General features: G+C 44.4%; 1 protein-coding gene across 1 annotated transcript; it reads right to left on the reverse strand.

Annotated features, from left to right (window-relative positions):
• Positions 1-1,858: 1,858 nt before the first annotated feature.
• REELD1 (reeler domain containing 1) lies at positions 1,859-13,597 on the reverse strand. The gene is made up of 7 exons (XM_081304150.1): positions 13,517-13,597; positions 11,761-11,976; positions 10,113-10,335; positions 7,948-8,117; positions 4,458-4,707; positions 3,558-3,621; positions 1,859-2,786 (listed from the first exon to the last, which is right to left on the reverse strand). The coding sequence occupies exons 2-7, from the start codon at positions 11,963-11,965 to the stop codon at positions 2,187-2,189; spliced, it is 1,512 nt and encodes a 503-aa protein (XP_081160276.1). The 5' UTR covers positions 11,966-11,976; positions 13,517-13,597; the 3' UTR covers positions 1,859-2,186.
• Between the last annotated feature and the right edge of the window lie 5,637 nt (positions 13,598-19,234).

A 19,234-nucleotide genomic window follows, 5' to 3' on the forward strand; every position in this document is an offset into this window, starting at 1 on the left:
ATGCTCTTCAGGGGAGGCAACTGAGGGCATCTACCTGAGATAAACAGCTCCTCCTTCTACTCTCAGGTGAACCCCCAGAGCAGGTCAGGGTCTAACCAGAACTAGTGGTGAATTAAAGATAGTTGCAAATCCTTTGACAACTCACCTGTCAAAAATGTGAAATTGACTGATCTTCAATGGGGGCTGGTCCTGTGACTTGCTCTGACTGGCAGAGAGAAGCAGAAGTGAAACCAAGGTGAGGTCCCAAGAGATCTGCAGTTTCGGGTTATATGTTCTTGGAACTCTCCCTCTGCAGGCAGCATGGTGTAAGAAGCCACAAAAAAAAAAAAAAAAAAAAAAAAAAAGAGCCAGATGGCTTCCCATTTTCAACAACAAGCCCAGCCAACAGCCAACACCACCTGCCAGCCAGGTAAGCCATATCCAGATGTCCCAACCCCTCAGCAACTCAAGGAGCCTCAGAAAGGCCCAGCTGAGCCCAGGTAACTCCAGAATCAGGAAGGAGAAAAAATTTGGTGGTAGAGATTGTTTTAAACCACTAAGTTTTAGGAAAATTTGTTCTACATCCATAGCTAACAGTTTAACATAAGAAAATTGCCCCTTGGACCTGAAGCTCTTGAAGGTGATGTGGCTGGATGAGAGCAATGACTAATGAGCTCCGTATTTGCTTCTTGGGAGGAAGGTGGTCTTTTAGGAGGGTTGGGTATAAAGGAGGGCTATCTGTGCCCCCATTGTGGGACAGCACATGTGGGTTCTTTCCATAGCCTTCTTAGAACATGTTCATTCATGAACACACAGATTACCAACCAGTGCCTCAGGATTGAAGCTGGGGACAGAGTTGCCCAGTCCAGGGTGCAGAAGGAGCTATGCCCAATGAGCTAAAGTAGGCTGTTGAGATAGCTGGAGCTGTGATTTCGTACACTCTCAGTCTTTTTAAGGAAATGTTTTTTGTTGTTGAATTGGGGTGTCATGAATGCCTTGCTGTCCTTGGAAAGTTACTGAATTTATTACTTATTAAATTATTGTGACGACCAAATGTGAAAAACCTACGCTAATTTACCAGTATCCTACCTCTCTGAAATAGGTGCAAGATAACTAAATATCCTTTCCGAATTTCTGGTGGTGTTTGTTTCCATATTAAAATGCACGATGACTTGTAATGGCGTTCTCTCAGGAGAGGCCCTTAATTCAACTAATGTATTAGTTGAACGTGTTTAAGAATTCTAGTCAACCCTAATGTCTTGACACTATTTAGATCCCTGGAACCATTCTAAGTCAAAGTGAATTTCATAAAGAGAGGAGATCAGATGGACCGTGTCCGTCCATGAAGGTTTCTTTCTGACATCCCCTGAGAGAAAAGGTAACAGCTGTTCTTCAAACTCTGCTGGTAATTTTTTTTTTTTTTCCAGCCTCACCTTTGGCAAAGGCAAGATGTCTGACACTTGTGGAGAAACACAAGTCTTTCCACCAAGTGTGAATGGTTGGGAAGTCCCAGATCCATTTACATCTGATAGGGAGGCTCCTGCCCTGCTCTGGGGCTTATGTTTTCCCAAAGATGTATTCATCCAGACTCTCTAAACGGTCTTGCTTTGGATTAATTTCTATGGCAGATTTGCCAGATTGCTGAGTTTTAGCAGACCAAATATACTCCCATTGACCTAAGCAACTGAACAGAGTTCCAACTTGGTTTTTTGAGCCCCAGTTTCAAAAAGTAAACTTCTAGGGTGGTTTAGAGAGGAAAGAGAGGGCTGCAGTTCTTTTTTATTGCAAAAGCCACAAACCCAACATTACTTCTTTTCAAAGAGTTAGAGGAGATGAGGCTGAGACACTGAGGAGGGACAGAATTTCTATTCCAGCGGGTTCCTCAAGGCAGCGGAGGAAGCTTGATGGCCACAGGAGTCTAGTTAATGAGCAGGTTATACAATATTCATTGTGTCGAGTTTAACTCTTCAAACAGAACGTCTAATTGCAAAAAGGAAAAAAAAGAAGCTAAATTACAGATGTTAAGACAACAAAGCTGGGCGAGAACTCCCTCTGTTGATCAGCCGGGCCTCTCGCTGCCTCCTCCACTGGCTGCGTGCTGACAAAGGCGCCATGAATCCCCATCCTCATCAGGAATTCTCATTAGTCCTGTTTGGACTGAGCCGCTCTGCAGAGTGTCAGGAGGCCACTGAGAGCCCAGAGTCCTTTCAGAGGACTGCTTTCCTGCTACCCTCAGAAGGAGAGATCCTGTTGTATTCCGCTTGAACCAAAACAAACCTGTTCTCCCCAATCTTCCTGACGTGAACAGTCTCCCCACCGTCGCTCCTGGCGATGGCATCCGCGGCTGGCTCACTGAAGGACACTTCTGTTCGCTTGTGGCAATGCTGAGCATGCAGGTAGCAAAGGCCAGCCACCAGGGCCATGCCCAGGGTGGCTGACAGACAGAGTAAGGTGCCCAACTGCGGCGTGCTGAGCTGGATCCCCAAAGGGGCACTGGCACCCTCCTGCCCTACTGCAGGCCTCACAGTCTTGCTAGGGTGTCCCACACCACCTTCTCCCTCCCCTGTCCCCATTCTGGAATCCCTGTACTCTGACTCAGGTACAAATTTGGCAGAGGGCCTTGATGCCTGGCCACCAGCCACTTGACGCTGGGAAGCACTAGAGATGTGAAAGTCAGGGGTTGTGTTGGATGCCCCCACTCCACTCCCAGTGGACGCTTCAGAAGACCAGAGACTTCGGGGCTCAGTAAGGTGGCCAGTGTACAGAGCAAGCCTCACTGGTGACCTATGAGAGGCTGTCATCTCATCCTAGAAAAGAAAAGATAAGCTAAAGGAGCTGATCTTCCCCCCAATTTGCCAATAAACTTTACCACTAATTTGTGTTCCTTTTAGGCCCAACCTCTTGCCTATTCCTAAAAGAGCTGAAAGTAAAATGCCCAAGTAGATAACTATGCATTTGTTATCAGCGGGGACAGAGCAGCTAATGGAAACCCCACTCAGAGTGTGGAGGCCAGTTACTAGAACAAGCTTAGGATCCTTTAAGAGGCTTCCAAGCCCACAGGGGACCTGCATCGTTCCTGGTGCTGAAGGCTTTGAGTATGTTTTTTGATGGCAGGACCCATGCAGGAGGGACTGTTAATCTTGCTGAAGGTTCTAATAAATTCAAGCAAGAATATTATACTATGTTTTATTTTGTGTTCCTTCTAAGGCTTCAAAGGAAGAGTAAATCAGGGGGCATGTATATTTTATATTGCCCATTGATCTACCCTCTGAGCCATCCATGGTGTTTCCAGGCTCGTGTTATGAAGGAGAAGTGGAGGGGGAGAGAAAAGAAATTATTAACCACAGCTAAGTGGGCAAACAAATCTCTAAAACCATCCATTTCTACAATTGCTGATAACTTCAGAGATACTGCATAGAAAGCAATGGCTGGTATTGATCAGTACCAAGACACTTCGTATATATCATATCCTTGCCTTCTCTCTTCAGCTGCTAGTCTCATAGCTCTGTTTTCCTGGAACTTCCCACTCAGGGATCAAAATACCAACCTTGACCTCCACTCACCATTCAAGCTCTTACCTGTTCATCCCTATCCAAGGGCAGGCACGTTTCCAAGGAATGAAAGCTTGGATCATCCTGAGTCCTAAAGGGAAGAATGGGAGGGCTGAGAAGGGTCATTAAGTATTTGGATGAAAAAGTAGTATCTCCTACCATGTTTTAAATGCTGATGGCTTCAGATTTTCCTGGAATAACTCCTGAGTTTGGGACGAGAAGACAGAAGGAAAAGTGAGGGGTGGGTGAGTGAGGATAGTAGTAAAGAACTCACCAGGAACTATAACTTATCATTTTACATAATATTTATATATCATACCATAAATATATTTAAACACTAAATGATTTCATTTTACTTATAGCAGCCTCTCAGAGACCTCACCCGTCCAAGAAAGGAGGTTTCCCTGGGTGATTATCATACCCAACTCTTCTGACCAGTAGCCTTGCTATGATAAGGGTGTTTTTGTGCACTTATAAATAAATATGGCTGAGATTTTTTTTTCATCAGATTCCAAGTGCCACAATATTTAGCTTCATCTCACCACCTGTACCAAATGACCCATGTGTTATGGTTTGGATAGGAGGCATCCCCCAATAAGCTCATGTTAGATGATGCAGGAATGTCCAGAGGTAACATGATTAGACTTTGAGAGCTGTAACCTAATCCTACATTAATCCTTGAATGGACTACCTGGGTAGCAATGATTGGCCCCTCTTCCCTTCCTGGCTGTCATAAGCTCAGCACTCTCCTTTGCCATGCCCTTCCACCATGGTACTCTGCCTAGAGCAATGGAATCTGCCGACCATGGACTAAACCTCATAAATCATGAACCTAGAACAAACTTTTCCTCCTCTAAGTTGTTCTGGTCAAGTATTTTGGTCACAAAGATGAAAAGCTGATTAACGCACAACTCCATCACCCATTACCTATGGTGGGTGCTCAGGCTGGAAGCAAAGCCCCCTGAGGAGAACTTCTTGAGGGCCCCAAGCCGCTCCAGCCTATGGAAATCCAGGGATGGTTCTAGGATTCGATTGCTGTCTCCCCTGGGTTGCTGGCCATGGCTGCTTGCAGTAGCTATACGTGACGGTGATTGGGACAGAGTCTCTGTGTCCCCAGGCAACTCTGTCACCCCGATACTAGCAGGGACAGGATGTGAATTGTCCTCTTCTGAAGCTCCTGTAAAAACAACAGCAACATCTCTGTGCCATCGCTAAAGTGTGATGGGGCCCTGGGAGCTGAGCCCAGGCCTGAAGACGGTGAGAGCATTTTCCCCATATTGATTTGTACAAATGTCTACAAAAACAGGGCAGATAGTGGATACTCTAATGTGCCTTAAGAATGGTCATTAAATGTGAGGCACTCAAAAATGTCAACAGGAAGATGATCTGCTCAGTAACATAACCTCCTAACCACGTAGCGAAGCACTGATTTCTCACATCTCTTTAGGGAGGAAGTCACTGGCTCTTCTGGACTTGTATGTTCTTAATTGCCATCACACAGGGAATAGAGAAGCCACTGGAACACTGTATTTTTATTTTCACCTCTGCCAGAAACTCTAGCTAGAAGAAAAGTAGAATCCACAAATCAGATGTCTTAAAACCCTAGATCTTTTGCCATGTGTCTTTTGCCATATATTATTAACACTCTAAATCCCCCGGTGATGATAGTGACTTGAGTGTCTGTTATGGGCAGAGGCGAGACCCATGCACTCCACTGCCCTCCACCAGCTGATTCCTCATCTGTGACAGGCTAACACAGGGCTCAGAGCATTAGAAATATCTGCAAACAGGGCAGCAAGCAAGCAAGGGCTCCTTCTGGAGTCAGATTATGATCTGGGCTCCTTGCTCCTCTCTGCCAACTCCTAGCTTTGGGCAAGTCTTCCCAGAGCATTAGTTTATTTGCATAATGGGGCCAATAACAGAACCCCTAGTGCAGAACTGTTGAGGGAGGACATAAAATAACTGAAGCGCTGTGGTTGGCACACAAGCAGCACTGAGTAAGGGGTAACCACAGTTATGGTTTAGATGACAGGGTTGGCGTTGACCAAAACAGTATTGGCAGAGTTCATCTGGCCAGTATTTGGTGCCCCTTTTTTTCCGATGTTTTCATCATTCAAAAACACTGAGGAGAAGAACAAAGTAGTATAACCCAGGCACATACAGCAACGGACAGTTTGGAATTCCTGCCTGAACTCAAATTGCACTCAGATGTGGTGGACAGACCCAATGCATGCTGGGAGTTTTTCTGGTGTCTGGGCATGGAGAACTGAGGCAGATTCATGATCATTGTCCCTGAACTCAAAATCTAGGAGGTGAGACTCTACATGCTCAACTTATGAAGTATAAATGTGAAGAGGACTTCAATTCCAGAGCTAGGGAAGCAATTACTTTTGCTGTTATGGTCTGAAGTGTGTTCCCCCAAACTCATGTGTTGAAACCTAACCTCAATGTAGTAGAGGGCCTTGAAGAAGGCGATTAGCTCATGAAGGCAGTACCCTCGTGAATGGAATTAGTGCCCTTACAAAGAGGCCTGGGGGGCTTTGTTTACCCCTTCCATCATGTGAGGCACATAGAAGGCGCCATCTATAAGGCTTGATCCCTCACCAGACACTGAACCTGCTGGTACCTTGATCTTGAACTTCTAGCCTCCAGAATTGTGAGCAGTGAATTTCTGTTGTTTAGAAATAACTCAGTCAAAGATATCTTCTGACAGCCACCTACATGGAGAAAGACACTAGCCTACCAAGAAGTATGAGAAAAACTTCTGTCAAAGAGGTAAGAGATGGGGCTGGGGATGTGGCTCATGCAGTAGCGCACTCGCCTGGCATGCGTGCGGCCCGGGTTTGATCCTCAGCACCACATACAAACAAAGATGTTGTGTCCGCCGAAAACTGAAAAATAAATATTGAAATTCTCTCTCTCTCTCTCTCTCTCTCTCTCTCTCTCTCTCTCTCTCTCCCCCCCTCTAAAAAAAGATTTATTAAAAAAATAAATAAAAATAAAAAGAGATAAGAGATGAGCTGTGTCCTGCTAGCAATGTAGATCATCATGAGGAACCGCCCATGTTGAGGGAATCTCAGAGAGAAAGCTTGAAGTAGAAGAGTAAATCATCCCCAGGGGTGCAGTGGGACCCCAAAATGTCCTGAGGGTCTGTGGCAAATATGTTTGAGAAACACAATGTACTATTTTTCCAATTTCAACAAGTCTTCATTGACATATAACTACTGAAGTCTTCTTACGCTTCCTCCTGATGTCTCTCTTTTATTCACATCCGTATTAAAACAAACATGTTCGTGCTTGGGGCTGGATGCAGCATTTTCCTGTTTTATAAAATAAAACATGAGACTTCCGCCATGTTGGGTCTGCAGGGTGTTTCCTGGGCCACCTCTCAGACCCTGAGTTCTTCACTCTGCTTTCTAGAGTGTGTTGGCAGAAAACTGGAAGAGCTGTTCTGGGGCAAGAGTAGAAAACAAAGTTTTGGGGACAGGGACAGAAAAGGGAGGGTGGCCCTTGATTGTCCCTGTGCCTGGGTCAGCTACCCTGAGCACAGGCAGGGATTTGGTTGGAGTTTGACTTTTTAATGTATCAACTAAGAATTTTAAGGAAAGAATCAAGAACAAAGGAAACTGGGATTGAATGGGTTAAGGATGGAAACTTCTGTGGAGGTGATTGGGTGTTTTCATGAGAGCGTCTGCTCAGCACCCTTAACTAGAAATAGATAATGAGAAGCGGCTCCATGTCACAGGATGCCAGGGAGGTCAGGCCTTCTCTGGCTGGTTAGGGGATTTTGGTCATTTGTTTTGTTTTGTTTCTTTTTTTTTTTTTCAGAAGTTCATGGGCCAATAAAATCATGAGGATAAAATCATGCCATAAACCAGGGGAAAAGTTGATTCCTATTGAAACAGTCTCTTATTCTTCATTCTGTTCTCCAACCCAGGCTGCAAAGAGCCATCTGCCTACCATGGAAAGTAACAATAAAAACTGGATGAGGTTTTACAAAGAAAGAAAGAAAGAAAGAAAGAAAAATAGCTCATTTCTTCTTGGTGCTCCCTGCGTAGCTTCAGGGGACTAAGGCAGTCCTATGCGGACCAGCAAAGATGAAGGTAGAAGGGTCTTGTCATCTTTTGGTTTTGCAATGCAGCCCTAACTGTCCCCCACACACCAGGGTTTATCTAAATTTGTTGGGTTGAGCCAGAGGAAGTGTGTTTGCTGCAACCAATGAAGCAACCACGAGCAGCACCCCCTCTCACCACCCAGTTATCGCGTTTCATTCCTGGGATGTGCTGCAGCCGCGAGAGGCAGGTGTTTATTGCTTGTTTTGCAGGGACAGGAAACTGGCAGTAGTCACTTGTAAGTGAAAATAGATCACTGTCAATAACGATGGCAACCAGATTGTAAGCACAGTGGTCAGCTGTACCTGGGACTGTCCCTTCAGAGTCATCCAGCCTTCGCCCAGGGGTTGGCACCAGCGTCCCCAGCACAGCGTGGTGGTGGTCATCAGAGAGGGCTCTGCTACGTGTCTGTTGTGACACAACAGCTGATTCAATCCTTGCCCAGTAAACAAAATACGACTGGACTACTGATAAACTGTGGGAAAAGAGCAGAGTGAGTCATGGATTTAGTTTCCCCTAAATCATACCCTGGTCCATCCAAATAGCAAGTTGTCAACATGCTGGACACTAAACCTCAATGATTAGAAGAACTCAAGAGAGATTGTTTTATTTCTTTTTGAGTGACTTCATTGTTGGATAAAACAAAAACTCAAGAGTTGCAAGTAGTTAGACTAGGAGAGGATAGATACAATTGACAACCCTTCCTAATAAATATAGGCATCAAAAATCTCTTTTGGGGGCTGGTAAATCTCTGGCTGAGCAGTTATGAAGCACAGGGGAAAGAGTTCGTTTTGACTAACAGGTGTCTTCTTGAATTGTTTAGACCCAAGTAAAAGGTTGCTTCTTCAGCTTTATTTTTAACCCTCACTGAGATACTACCAATGACATCATTAATTTTTCAAAATTCTGTGGTACACTGGTATGATTCTATTGTAATTGTAGATTCTATTGAAGGTTAGAGAGAAATCATTACTATTCAAAATAGCATTTGGAACCCACAATGCCTTTCTTCAGTGCAAATCACTTTCACAAACGTTATGCCATTTATTTATCCTTCCAAATTTTCAGGGAGGTAGGTATTCTTGGCGAGTATCATTTTTCCCACTTTACGTTTTCCAAGGGCAGTCACAGCAGGACCCTGTGACTCATGCAGCTGAGGTCTCCCAGAGAGAGAAGGAACAACTGGGAGTCCTGGATCAGGCCTCGGTCACCAGTGCGTGGCAGGGATTCCAGGAGGGGAGAGTCCACGGTGACTGGGAACGACTTCTGACCCAGTGACGGGGCTCCTTTTCCTGTCACATGGAGGCAACAGCCTTTAAACCACTTCCTGTGAGCACAGGGCAACTGTGGTGGTGAACCCCAGAATAAGAACGGAGGGGCTTTGAGAGGGAAAAGCCACTGGAGAGATTGAGGGAGTTCATGCGGCAGAATCCCCTGCCCCAGATAAGAACTGAAGCCAGGACAGAGGCTGTTACACTCAGCATCCTGCAGGCCCCTTCCTGACCACATGGCAGCCCTGTGAGGGCGCAGTGTTCTCTTCCTGCTGTCCTGGCCTCCAGGAAGGGATGGAGGAGGGACAGCACGGGGTGGACCATGACCCTTGTCTCTGGCTCCCAGGGCAGAGGGCAAACATGGTGGAGAGGCCTCCACCCTTGGGTGCAGTCTCCCTTCTGTATTTCCAAGGGTGTGGGGGGAAGAAACTCAGGGACACACTCCCCTTACCCAAAGGATGAAAAATTCTCTCTTGGTAAATGGCAGAATCTCAAAGGAATGATAAAACAAGTATTTCATTTGGAGGAATGAAGATAAGATATGAAGCTTGCTCTTACCGGAACTGCCCTAAGTACTCTGCATGCATGGCTTTTCCTCCTTACACAACCCCAGGAGGTGGATGGTATAATTAGGATGCCCTCCATTGATTTTATTAATTAATTTTCATTTTATTTATTTATTTACCTGTGACATTGCCCAGACAGGACACAAGCCGTCCTGTGCCTCAGCCCCCAGGGTACCAGGACTAAGGCATGTGCCGCCACACCAGGCTCATTCTGCCCATTTGGTAGAGAACATGCCAAGGCACAGAGACTGCAGTGGCTCTCCTTGATCCAGGGAAGTGTCCATTTGTCCATCTGCCTCTGTCTCTCTCTGTCTCTCCTCTCCTATCACCAGCTCTTTTGTCTTCTAGTCAGAATTTCCTGGAGAGAAATTCTGGAAGAGGTTGGCTAAGGTTCACCTGCAGCTCCGGGGAGGGAAAGAACACGCCCCAGGACTGTGGATAATGGCGGAGATCTGAGGCCAAAGCCCTGTTTAGTGGCCCTCTGCATAGGATGTCTGGATTAGGTAGCCGCAGGAACCCTGTCCTTGTTCTAAGGTGGCTACATATGGCAAAGGGGACCGAGGATATGAAAGACTCCCCGCCCTGTCCTCAAAGTGAACTCAGAGACCAAGAAACAGCACCTCCCTGACTTACAGGAACCTGATGTCCCCCACAGGCTCAGCAGGGGCCTTCCACACGAAGGAGAGGTTTCTCTTCGGGGACTTGTCAGAGTGGGTGACTGCGTCCGCCTCTTCAAAGCAAGTGATCAGTTTGGAGCGAGGAGGAATGAGGACAAAAGTGCCAGCCATCTGATGATCAGACACCCTCCGAGCCTGCAGCAGGAACCCCATGAAATCCAGACTGCTCCTCACGGTCACTGCCACAGAGAACACTCGGCTCAGCTCCCATAGTGGGTGATGGGGGTGTTTTCAAAGCTAAGAGTGGAAGACCTGTCACCTCTCCCAGAAAGTGAGCAAACTATTAGGAGGAAAAACAGTCCAAGTTTCACACCAAAATAAAGTCTGTTTGGACCAAAGGTATGTAAAAATTAAATTAAAAACTAGAAACATTTCTTTTTACACATCAGAAATAAGTACACCTCTCTAAGCAAAACCCATTTGCCAAAAGGAAAAGATGAGTAAAGTTTACTATATTTAAAAAAATATGGATGGAGATGAAATAAAAATACAGATAATAAACTAAGTCTTTATAACATTTAAAACAGACAATGGCATAGAATTAAGGTGAATCAGTACATAGATGATCCCTCCCAAAATAACAAAAGGACACTAATAGAAAATAAAACAAACTGGGTCATAATTTTAAAAGCAGTTGTAAATGAGTCACTATTTTGTATCTATCATATTAGCAAATATTAAAATATGAACATGACTAGTATTGGTAGCACTGTGGAAAGATGAGGATATTCATTCTCTTGTATTGGACTTAAAAACTGTGTATCATCTTCTGTATTTAAAACACAATTCCTATGATATATCCTACAACATCGATGGACCCTGAAAACATAATAAGGGCAATAAGTCAGATGCAAAATGACATATGAATCCATGTAGGCAAGATACCTAGAGTAAACAAACCATTAGAAAGAGGTGAGCAGGGGCTGTGTGTGGCAGGAGGGTACATATAGCACATGCTATAAAACTGAGCTACACACACCCTCATCCCTGTATTTTATTTTTAATTTTTTTTCATATTTTTATTGGTGCATTATAGTTGTGTATAATGGTGGAATTCATTACCACATATTTATGCATGCACACAATATAACCATATAATTTGGCCAATATCATTCCCTACTGAATTTTATTTTTAAAGATTTTTATCATATATATTTAAGGTATATAACATGATGTTTTGATGCACATTGCAAAATGGTGACCATAAGTCAAGCAAATCAACACACCTATAATCTCACAAGTGTTAACTGATGGGTGAGTTTTAGTTTTAAATAATGAGAATAATTATATTTTTCACAACCAATATAATATTGGGGTACCATATTTCCATCTATGATAACATATATTTATCTTATGATAAGGACAAGATCACGTTTTATAATAACATTACTTTGTTCTCTTTTCAAGATTGCTACCAATACAGAGATTCATTATCCTGTGGTTTCCATGACACAAAAATTTCATGCTTAGTTTTGGCCACATAATTGCTTCTTAGGAATTAGCCAAACTTCAGTTCAAGAGGTTCCTGCCTGGGGTAAACACAACTGGGAGGACCCCCCAGGGCTCCGGGGCTCCTAGAGTGTCTCCGATGCTCCCATACCTACCTGGAATCTTGTCCCCTGGTGAGTAGGACCTGCTGCTGTGGATGGTGAGGTGGTGGGAGCTGGAGCGCTGGGGCTGGGCTTGGATGTGTCTGGGCTGCATATCCCCACACGCCACAGCACCAGCCCCATGGGAGAAGGCAGATGAGCAGGAAGTCAGGAAGAGGGAGGCACAAGCCCAGCCTGCAAAGGTAGCTGGGACCTTCATCCTGCCCTTCCCTATTTAGTGACAAACAAGGGCTTTAGTCCAAATGCTATTTAAGAAAATGATACAAGTCTCTTTGAATGTGACTGACCTGAATCCCTCACTCCCTTTGTACCTGGGATGCTTTTAGTGCTGCCTCCTCAAGGTCAAAATCAAACAGACATGCCAGGCTACAGGAAATGTTTCATTTCCAAACACTTAAAAAAAACCACTTTTCTTCTTGTAACTTTGTCATAAGACCAAATTGCCGTTTTTTAGAAAAAAAAAAAAGCATTGATTATTAAGTCAAAGAAATAATACCTGAAAACGTTTGGATCCTGAAGTGAACTACTTGCAAGCTGTCTATATCCAGGGGCTGGGTGGGGGTACTAAGTTATTGTTGAGGCAGACCCCCCCACAACGTTCCAATAAGGGCAAGCGAATGACAGACATATGGGGACTTGAATTAGCGTCTTACCTCTACAATCACAAACTACAGAATTAAATGCTACAAAATTTCTACCAAATATCAATTATTTAGAAGCAGTTAAGTTTGCAATGCTTTGATGATTCCCTTTCCCTTTCTCCTGTCCTTTTTTCAGTTATTTCACTACTTTCAGCAAAGAAGATGAGCCGAGAGATCACACCCAAGATGACTCATCCTGTACCTGGTTTAATACGTCTGCAAAGCCTTTGACTCAGGGGTAGAACACAATGATGGGATTTGACAGCACCAATACAGTAAATTTCATTTTTGTTTACTACCTCAGATGCCCACCCATAGAAAGAATGAGAAGTATACAATATAAAGAAGTTACACCTAAAACTAAGGTTAAAGAGAGCAAAGCAGGCAGATAAGAGCTCTCTGAATAAATATTCAGGACTTTGGGGTATTTTTAAAAATAGTTCTATGTTCTTATTTTTTGATAGTGTTATACCTAGGTATTTTAAAGTTTAATACTTTGATCTGTGGGACAACGGAAGTCAAAGTCTTCCCCTTTAAAAAGTTGGTTTTTGAAAGGTAAAAATAAAATCCCCCAAATTTAGTGAAACTAGCTATAAAAACAGTAGGACAATCCACACAACCCAAAGGCGAGGTCACCCGTCTTACCCTCCCACAACCATCACCGCCAGCACCAGCCACAGAGAGAGGGGAATATGATCTAACAGGTCCCTAGGCTTGTCTCAAGAGTCCTTCAGACAAGGTCTTTCTCTTCTGGATTTGTTTTCCAAGGGGCACAGGTTAAAACCCTGTCCCATGCAGCGCCATGTTTGCTGCTTCCTCTAACGGGGAGAGAATGACCATGAGCTGAGAAGCACAATCTCAGCAGAGGCTTCCCAGGCCCTGTTCTCTCACAGGGGTCCCTAGAAAGTGCCCCTGACCCCTTGTTGGTGGCACAAGGTGGTGTCCCTCCCAAAGGCAGATCAAACACGGAGGCTAGAGAGGAAGGGAATGAGTATGACATCCCTTCCACAGCCACAGTCACAAATCTCACCCTTCCCAACCTCAGCTAGTGGGGTCTTCTTTCCTACCAGCACCTTATCTATCTGAACCCCCCAAAACCATCCACTTACCTTGGGAGACGCTTTCCTTCAGGCTTGATGGAGCAGTTTCCCCCCTGAGTTGCAAAGTCACACTCTTTAAACAAAAGTCCTTTCTTCTCCTTCAACCATGTCTCTAATGAGGAGGGTAACAGCTGTTACCACTAATCCTCAGCATCTACAGGAAGCATCCCTCAGGGTCCAAATTCAGCCTAAATCATATTAGTTGTCCCTAAAGCCATGATCTCACACACAGTTTCCAACCACATCTTCGTTCAAGCCTGTGTGAAAAACTAGAAAAATCTGGGACTGGTTTTGTACATGACAGGCATCCATATCCTGGGATGAAGCCGGATGTCTCCAACTTGGACTCCTTGCCAAGGGGAAGATGCTTGATTCAAACACTTCTTAGCATTCTCTGCTTCTCCAGTCAATATGGGCTGAAGAAATTAGCCACGGTGAAGTGGGATTGACACCCCAGAGCAGTGTTTGGTATTAAAAAAAAAAAATCACATAGTACATTCTTTCCCATATTGATGGCACTGAAGTTGGATTTCACAAACTTGCTGTGCATTTAAAAATCACACAGAACTTTTGATAATAGCACACATCCTATAGGTGGCTTTTAAAGTGGGGTCCTGAGAGTACAATACCAGCATCACCTGAAAACTTGCAAAGGTGACAATGGGAATAAAGAAAGTAGAATGGACTAAGGAGATCATTTGTAGGCAGACTTAGTGGGGTTTGGTAGCTGACTAAACGCAGAGAGCCCAAAAGGTAATTCTAGAATTGATGGTGCAGAGAGATATGAGCTGGGGACTCCAGAAAAAGCAATGGTCTGATCACTAAGCCTAGTCTCTACATCAGAAAATTTGAGACTATCTATCCTACAAACACTAAGGGAAGTTGACCTTCCTTGGCCTAGGACTCCAATATCCACCCCCAGCCCCACTGAATTCCAACCAAATTTGCTTTCTCTGAGCCTCTGTCGTAGGAGGATGGAGGGAATCTCAGTCTCCCATTGAGTCATGAGAAAATCTGGAAGACTTAAACTATTAGGCTGAGGGTCTTCCATTACTGATATTCACCTACTTTTCCAAGCTCATTTGGCCTCTTGGAGGCTGTTAATTCAACAGCTTCCATGCAAAAGAGGGGCTCAAATCTGTAGCAATGCAGAAGATTCCCCTGTGAGGTCCCCTACTGCGCTCCTCTGAGCACCTCACCCTGCTGCTGGCGGAGCGTGGCTAACCTCTTCTCCACTCCCTTCTGCTCCAAATGTCCCCCCACCCTCCTTCCTCCTCAGCATACCCCCTTCCCTCTGGTCAACTGGAATAATTTACCTCTGAAACCTACCAACCCCTCTGCTTTGGCCTTAAAGCACAACTCCCCTGAGGTTGGGGTTCTCAAAGGCCCAACTACTAGTTTAGAAAGGGGTGCAAAGATTCAAGAAAGCAGACCTAAAACGCTGAATATGTCACCCCGCCATTCACTCAGTTGACATTTCTGGTTAGAAACCAGGAGGACCTCTTCTACTAGACACGGCCCTTACTGCCTGTCACATCACAGCCTTCACTGAGCTGGCAGCAGATGGGGACAATACCTGGTCCCAGGGGAAGGCACTTTTGAGCAGAGTTGAACCAGACACTCCTTCTGGGAATCTGACGGAGAAAACAGAAGGGAACTTTACATGAGCACTGCTCAAAAGAAATATAATGCAAGTCACGTGTTAAAATTTCCTAGTAACACTTTGGGGAGGGAAAAAAAGTAAGAAGTGAAAAAAGAAAAAAAAAGACTAAAACAAATGATGTTTATTTTAGGATATTTATTTAAATCAACATGTTAAAAATATTATCACTTCATATGCAATCAGCATAAAAAATGTGAGACATTTTGCATTCTTGTTTCCATAGTAAGTCTTTGATAGCCAGTGTAGATTTTGCACTCATAGCACATCTCAATTTGGGCGAGCCACATCTAGGTGCTCAGGGGCCACCCATGAGGCCGTTACCCAAATGGGAAGTGCAGGTCTGTACCAGGAGAGGGGGCGAGCAAAGCCGTCACGATGTGGGGTTGGGTCTGACATGTGGTACCATGTGCAAGGTTCTGAAGGGGAGACAGTGTGGTTGGGAGGATCCCATTGTAACTAAACATAACGGCACATTTATTCAGGGCTTGTGTAGGACCAGCACTGTTCCAGTCAACCTGTTAGTAAACTACCCACTGACACAACACTAGGCAGTCTACCCATTTTATGGATGAGGAAACCGAGTCCCCGTGTTTCCATAACTTGCCCAGGTTCAAACAGCTTTCAGGCTGTGACAGGTAGGATTTCTCACCATGACTTTGCCACTGAACAGCTTTGAAGCCTCTTCTACAAAAATGAGGATAACAATTAGGCAGTGGCATGAGGTTTGACCCAAAGGAAGTGCTCAGTACACATTTTGGGGAAGATGGTGATGGGGCCTGTGCACCCAGAGGAAGCATCCTACACCAACCGCGCCCCCAAGCTGGAAAGAGACAGTGTGAATGTGAAAGAAGCAAGAACCAAACCAGCCCAAGAGAGAGACAGCAATTCCACTCTCGGCCTCCCGTGGAGGAGCCCAGCCCAGTGCATCCAAAAGGGGAAACTTCGGGGGCTTTTTGGTGAATCTGCTAGAGGTCATTTCCCACTAGCAATCTGGCTGAACTTGATATATGAAGAGAACTAAATCCATTATATTAATATCCTATGGCCATGACTATATTAATGTCACACACAGGGTAAGTCTCATGGTGGTTTTTATGGCTATAAATCAGCCACTTTCTGTCCTTCGGCAAATCACTTAACTTCTCTGGGTAGCGTCAGGTATGAAGTAAAAGGTTTGGATTAAATAATCAGATTTCTTCCAGCTAGAGCATGGTACATATTTTTAAAGTTTTATGTAGCCATAAGGTATTGGAAGGAGTTACTCTTAAAACGTCTCGAGATGACATGAGATGAAAGTCTGGCACGTCAACATCACCTGTATCAACACCTTCCCTCATCACCTCAACTGAAGAGCCAACCTTGAAAAGTCTCCAAGCATCTCAGGAAGAAGACCCGGCGGTGCTCACTATTCCAGCCCTGTTTCTGGACACATAGATGTTTCCTCTCGTTCACGGTCTCTGGTGATGGAGAACACGCCAGGACATTTTCCTCTTTTCATACCTTAGTCATGAATTTCCACTGAAATTGACCAGTGTTTTTACACATGCTGGGTAGACTAGTGTCGTTATCAACGTTTTAATGTTCAGATAGATTAAACAAATCAATAAACACACCAACAAATTTCTGGAATGCTGGCACCATCTGTGCAAGAAAAGCGAAAAAATTCGTAATAATCTTCAAACTCTGATTTACATAAAAATGGGAAATCAATGGACATTTAGCAGGCTGGTTAACTTTGGCTTCATTCTCTATACAACCACTTTCTGCCATTAAAACAAAAGAGCCAGGCGTGGTGGTGCACACCTGTAATCCCGGTGGCTCAGGAGGCTTAGGCAGGAGGGTCGCATGTTGAAAGCCAGCCTCAGCGATTTAGCAAGGTTCTGAGCAACTCAGCAAGACTCTGTCTCTAAATAAAATATTAAAAAAGGGCTGAGGGCATGACTCAGTGGTTAAGCACCCCTCGATTAAATCCATGGAATAATAATAATAATAATAATAATAATAATAATAATAATAATAATGGTTTAGTGCTTTTATTCTACCATTTATCTTCTCTTTCATTCTCCCCTAAAGAATAATGCAATCAGGGTTTTAAAATGAATTAATATTTGAGTGTTTACTATTCATAAAGCAATATGGAAGAAAGTCTCCTGATAGAAGAAAGTATCAACAGAATCTCTCTAGAAGGTGACATTTTACTTGAGGTGAATTACAAGGTGTAGAAGAAAGAGCTCTGGATTCAGACCTTGGACACATTCATGTTGGAGCCCCAGTTTTCCCATCTGTAAACTGGGGAGATTCTTAGTTTTCTCACAAGGACAAGATGCACTAGAAATGATGCACAGCAGTTAGTAAAAGCTATTATCAGAAGAGAGATGTTATGGTTTGGATATGAAGTGCCCCCCAAAGGTCCTGTCCGTGTTAATGCGAGAATGTTTGGAGGTGAAGTGTTTGGATTATGATAGCTGGAACCTAAGTGGTCAATCCTAGTTTGAATGGACTGACTGGGTGGTAACTGCAGGCAGGTGGGGCATGGCTGGAGGAGGTGGGCCACTGGAGGCCAGGATGCATCTGAGTTCCCTTCCCTTGCTCTCCTCTTTTTGCTTCCCAGCCCTCCTGCCCTGAGCAGTTTCCCCCCGACCATGACTCCCTGCCTCACCTTGGGCCTGGAGCAACGGACTCAGCAGACCACGGACTACATCTCTGAAACTGTGAGTCCAAATCAACTGTCCGTCCTCTAAGCTATTCTTTTCAAGTATTTTGGGCACAGCACCACACAGCTGATTAACACCACCAGATAGAAAAGCCAGCTATAAGAATCTAAGAAACCAGAATTTTCAACTAGCAGTGAGAAAATATGGTGGATCTTAAAGGCTGGGAGGAGTTTGGGTAGATGGAGAGGGTAACAGGACATTCAAAGCTTGAACAGGGTGTGAAGGTGGGATGTAGGGCATGATTACCCAGACACCAAGTGAGGCACACCTGACGGAGACTGTTGGGGCCTGAGTGTTGACTGAGTAAATGGCTGCAAAAGGAAGAATCTGTAAGATTTAGAGAGTTTATGGAGGCAAAGGCAGGATCAAAAATGATTGGCATCTAGAGGACCTGGACTAATAATAAAATCTATACATTATCTGAAAGAGGGAAGTCCCGGCGCTGGGTTGTAGATCTGCTGGAGTGCACTTGGCTCTCATTTAATCCTTCAGGCAAACTTCACTCAGTGGCTACAAGTGCCGACCTTGAGCTCATAAAGATGAAAAACACACAGTTTCTTCCCCTTTAGGGCTGGCAATGGAGACAAATGAGTCAACAGGTACAAAACAAGGAGACAAACAATTAGGAGAGGTGTGAGCCCACATCATATCATTACAGGCACAGGAAAAACAATCTCCTGGACTTGATGAAGAATTTCTCTTTTCCTTTCAAAAATTCCAAGCATTCCCATCGTGGGATTGGATGCCAAAAATTAATCTTGAGGACTAATTTTAAAATTAGTTTTAAAATACTGAAATAACTCTGAGGACTCCTCCATCTGAATGATGTATGGTGTCTGCTTAGGATCCTCCGCCATGTGCACCATTCCTCTTCAAGTGGGCTCCGGGTCTCCTTCGCTGCCCTGCATTGCGACTGATCAGCTTTATTTATGCTGTCTTTTCTATGGACCTAGCTTTAAGCCCTGGAGGGTCAGAATCATCTTAAAATTGCTTAGCCCCAATGCACAATACCCTGCACATCATAAGTCATCTATTAAAACAAATTTAGCATAGACATAAACCAAGGAAGACTAAGATGTGTGCAATCTCTCTGTTCAGAGCTCTCTCCGGCTCATTTATTTTAATACGTCCTTCTTCCAACCATTGCAGGGTTGGGAGGATGAGCTCCATCCCATGCTTGAACAGGAACAGAACTAACACTCATGAACTGCTCACAAAAACCCAGTAAAACATGGTCTAATTCCCTCCCCAATGTACAAAAGAGGAAACCGGGATGCAGAAAGATTCAAGTGCCTTGTCTGAAGTCGCACTGCCAAAGAGTGCAAGAGCTGAGTGTGGGACCCTTGTAGA

This window comes from Spermophilus citellus (assembly GCF_964194105.1).
Source record: "Spermophilus citellus genome assembly, chromosome: 8".
NCBI classification, from domain to species: domain Eukaryota; kingdom Metazoa; phylum Chordata; class Mammalia; order Rodentia; family Sciuridae; genus Spermophilus; species Spermophilus citellus.

Excerpts from the sequence above, each read along its gene's own strand:
- REELD1 (XM_081304150.1), bottom strand. The coding sequence starts at position 11,965 with ATGAAGGTCCCAGCTACCTTTGCAGGCTGGGCTTGTGCCTCCCTCTTC. Across the intron at positions 4,708-7,947 it reads CTCTGAAGGGACAGTCCCAG|GAGCTTCAGAAGAGGACAAT; the intron begins GTACAGCTGACC and ends TTGTTTTTACAG. Across the intron at positions 3,622-4,457 it reads AGCCTGAGCACCCACCATAG|GACTCAGGATGATCCAAGCT; the intron begins GTAATGGGTGAT and ends TCTTCCCTTTAG.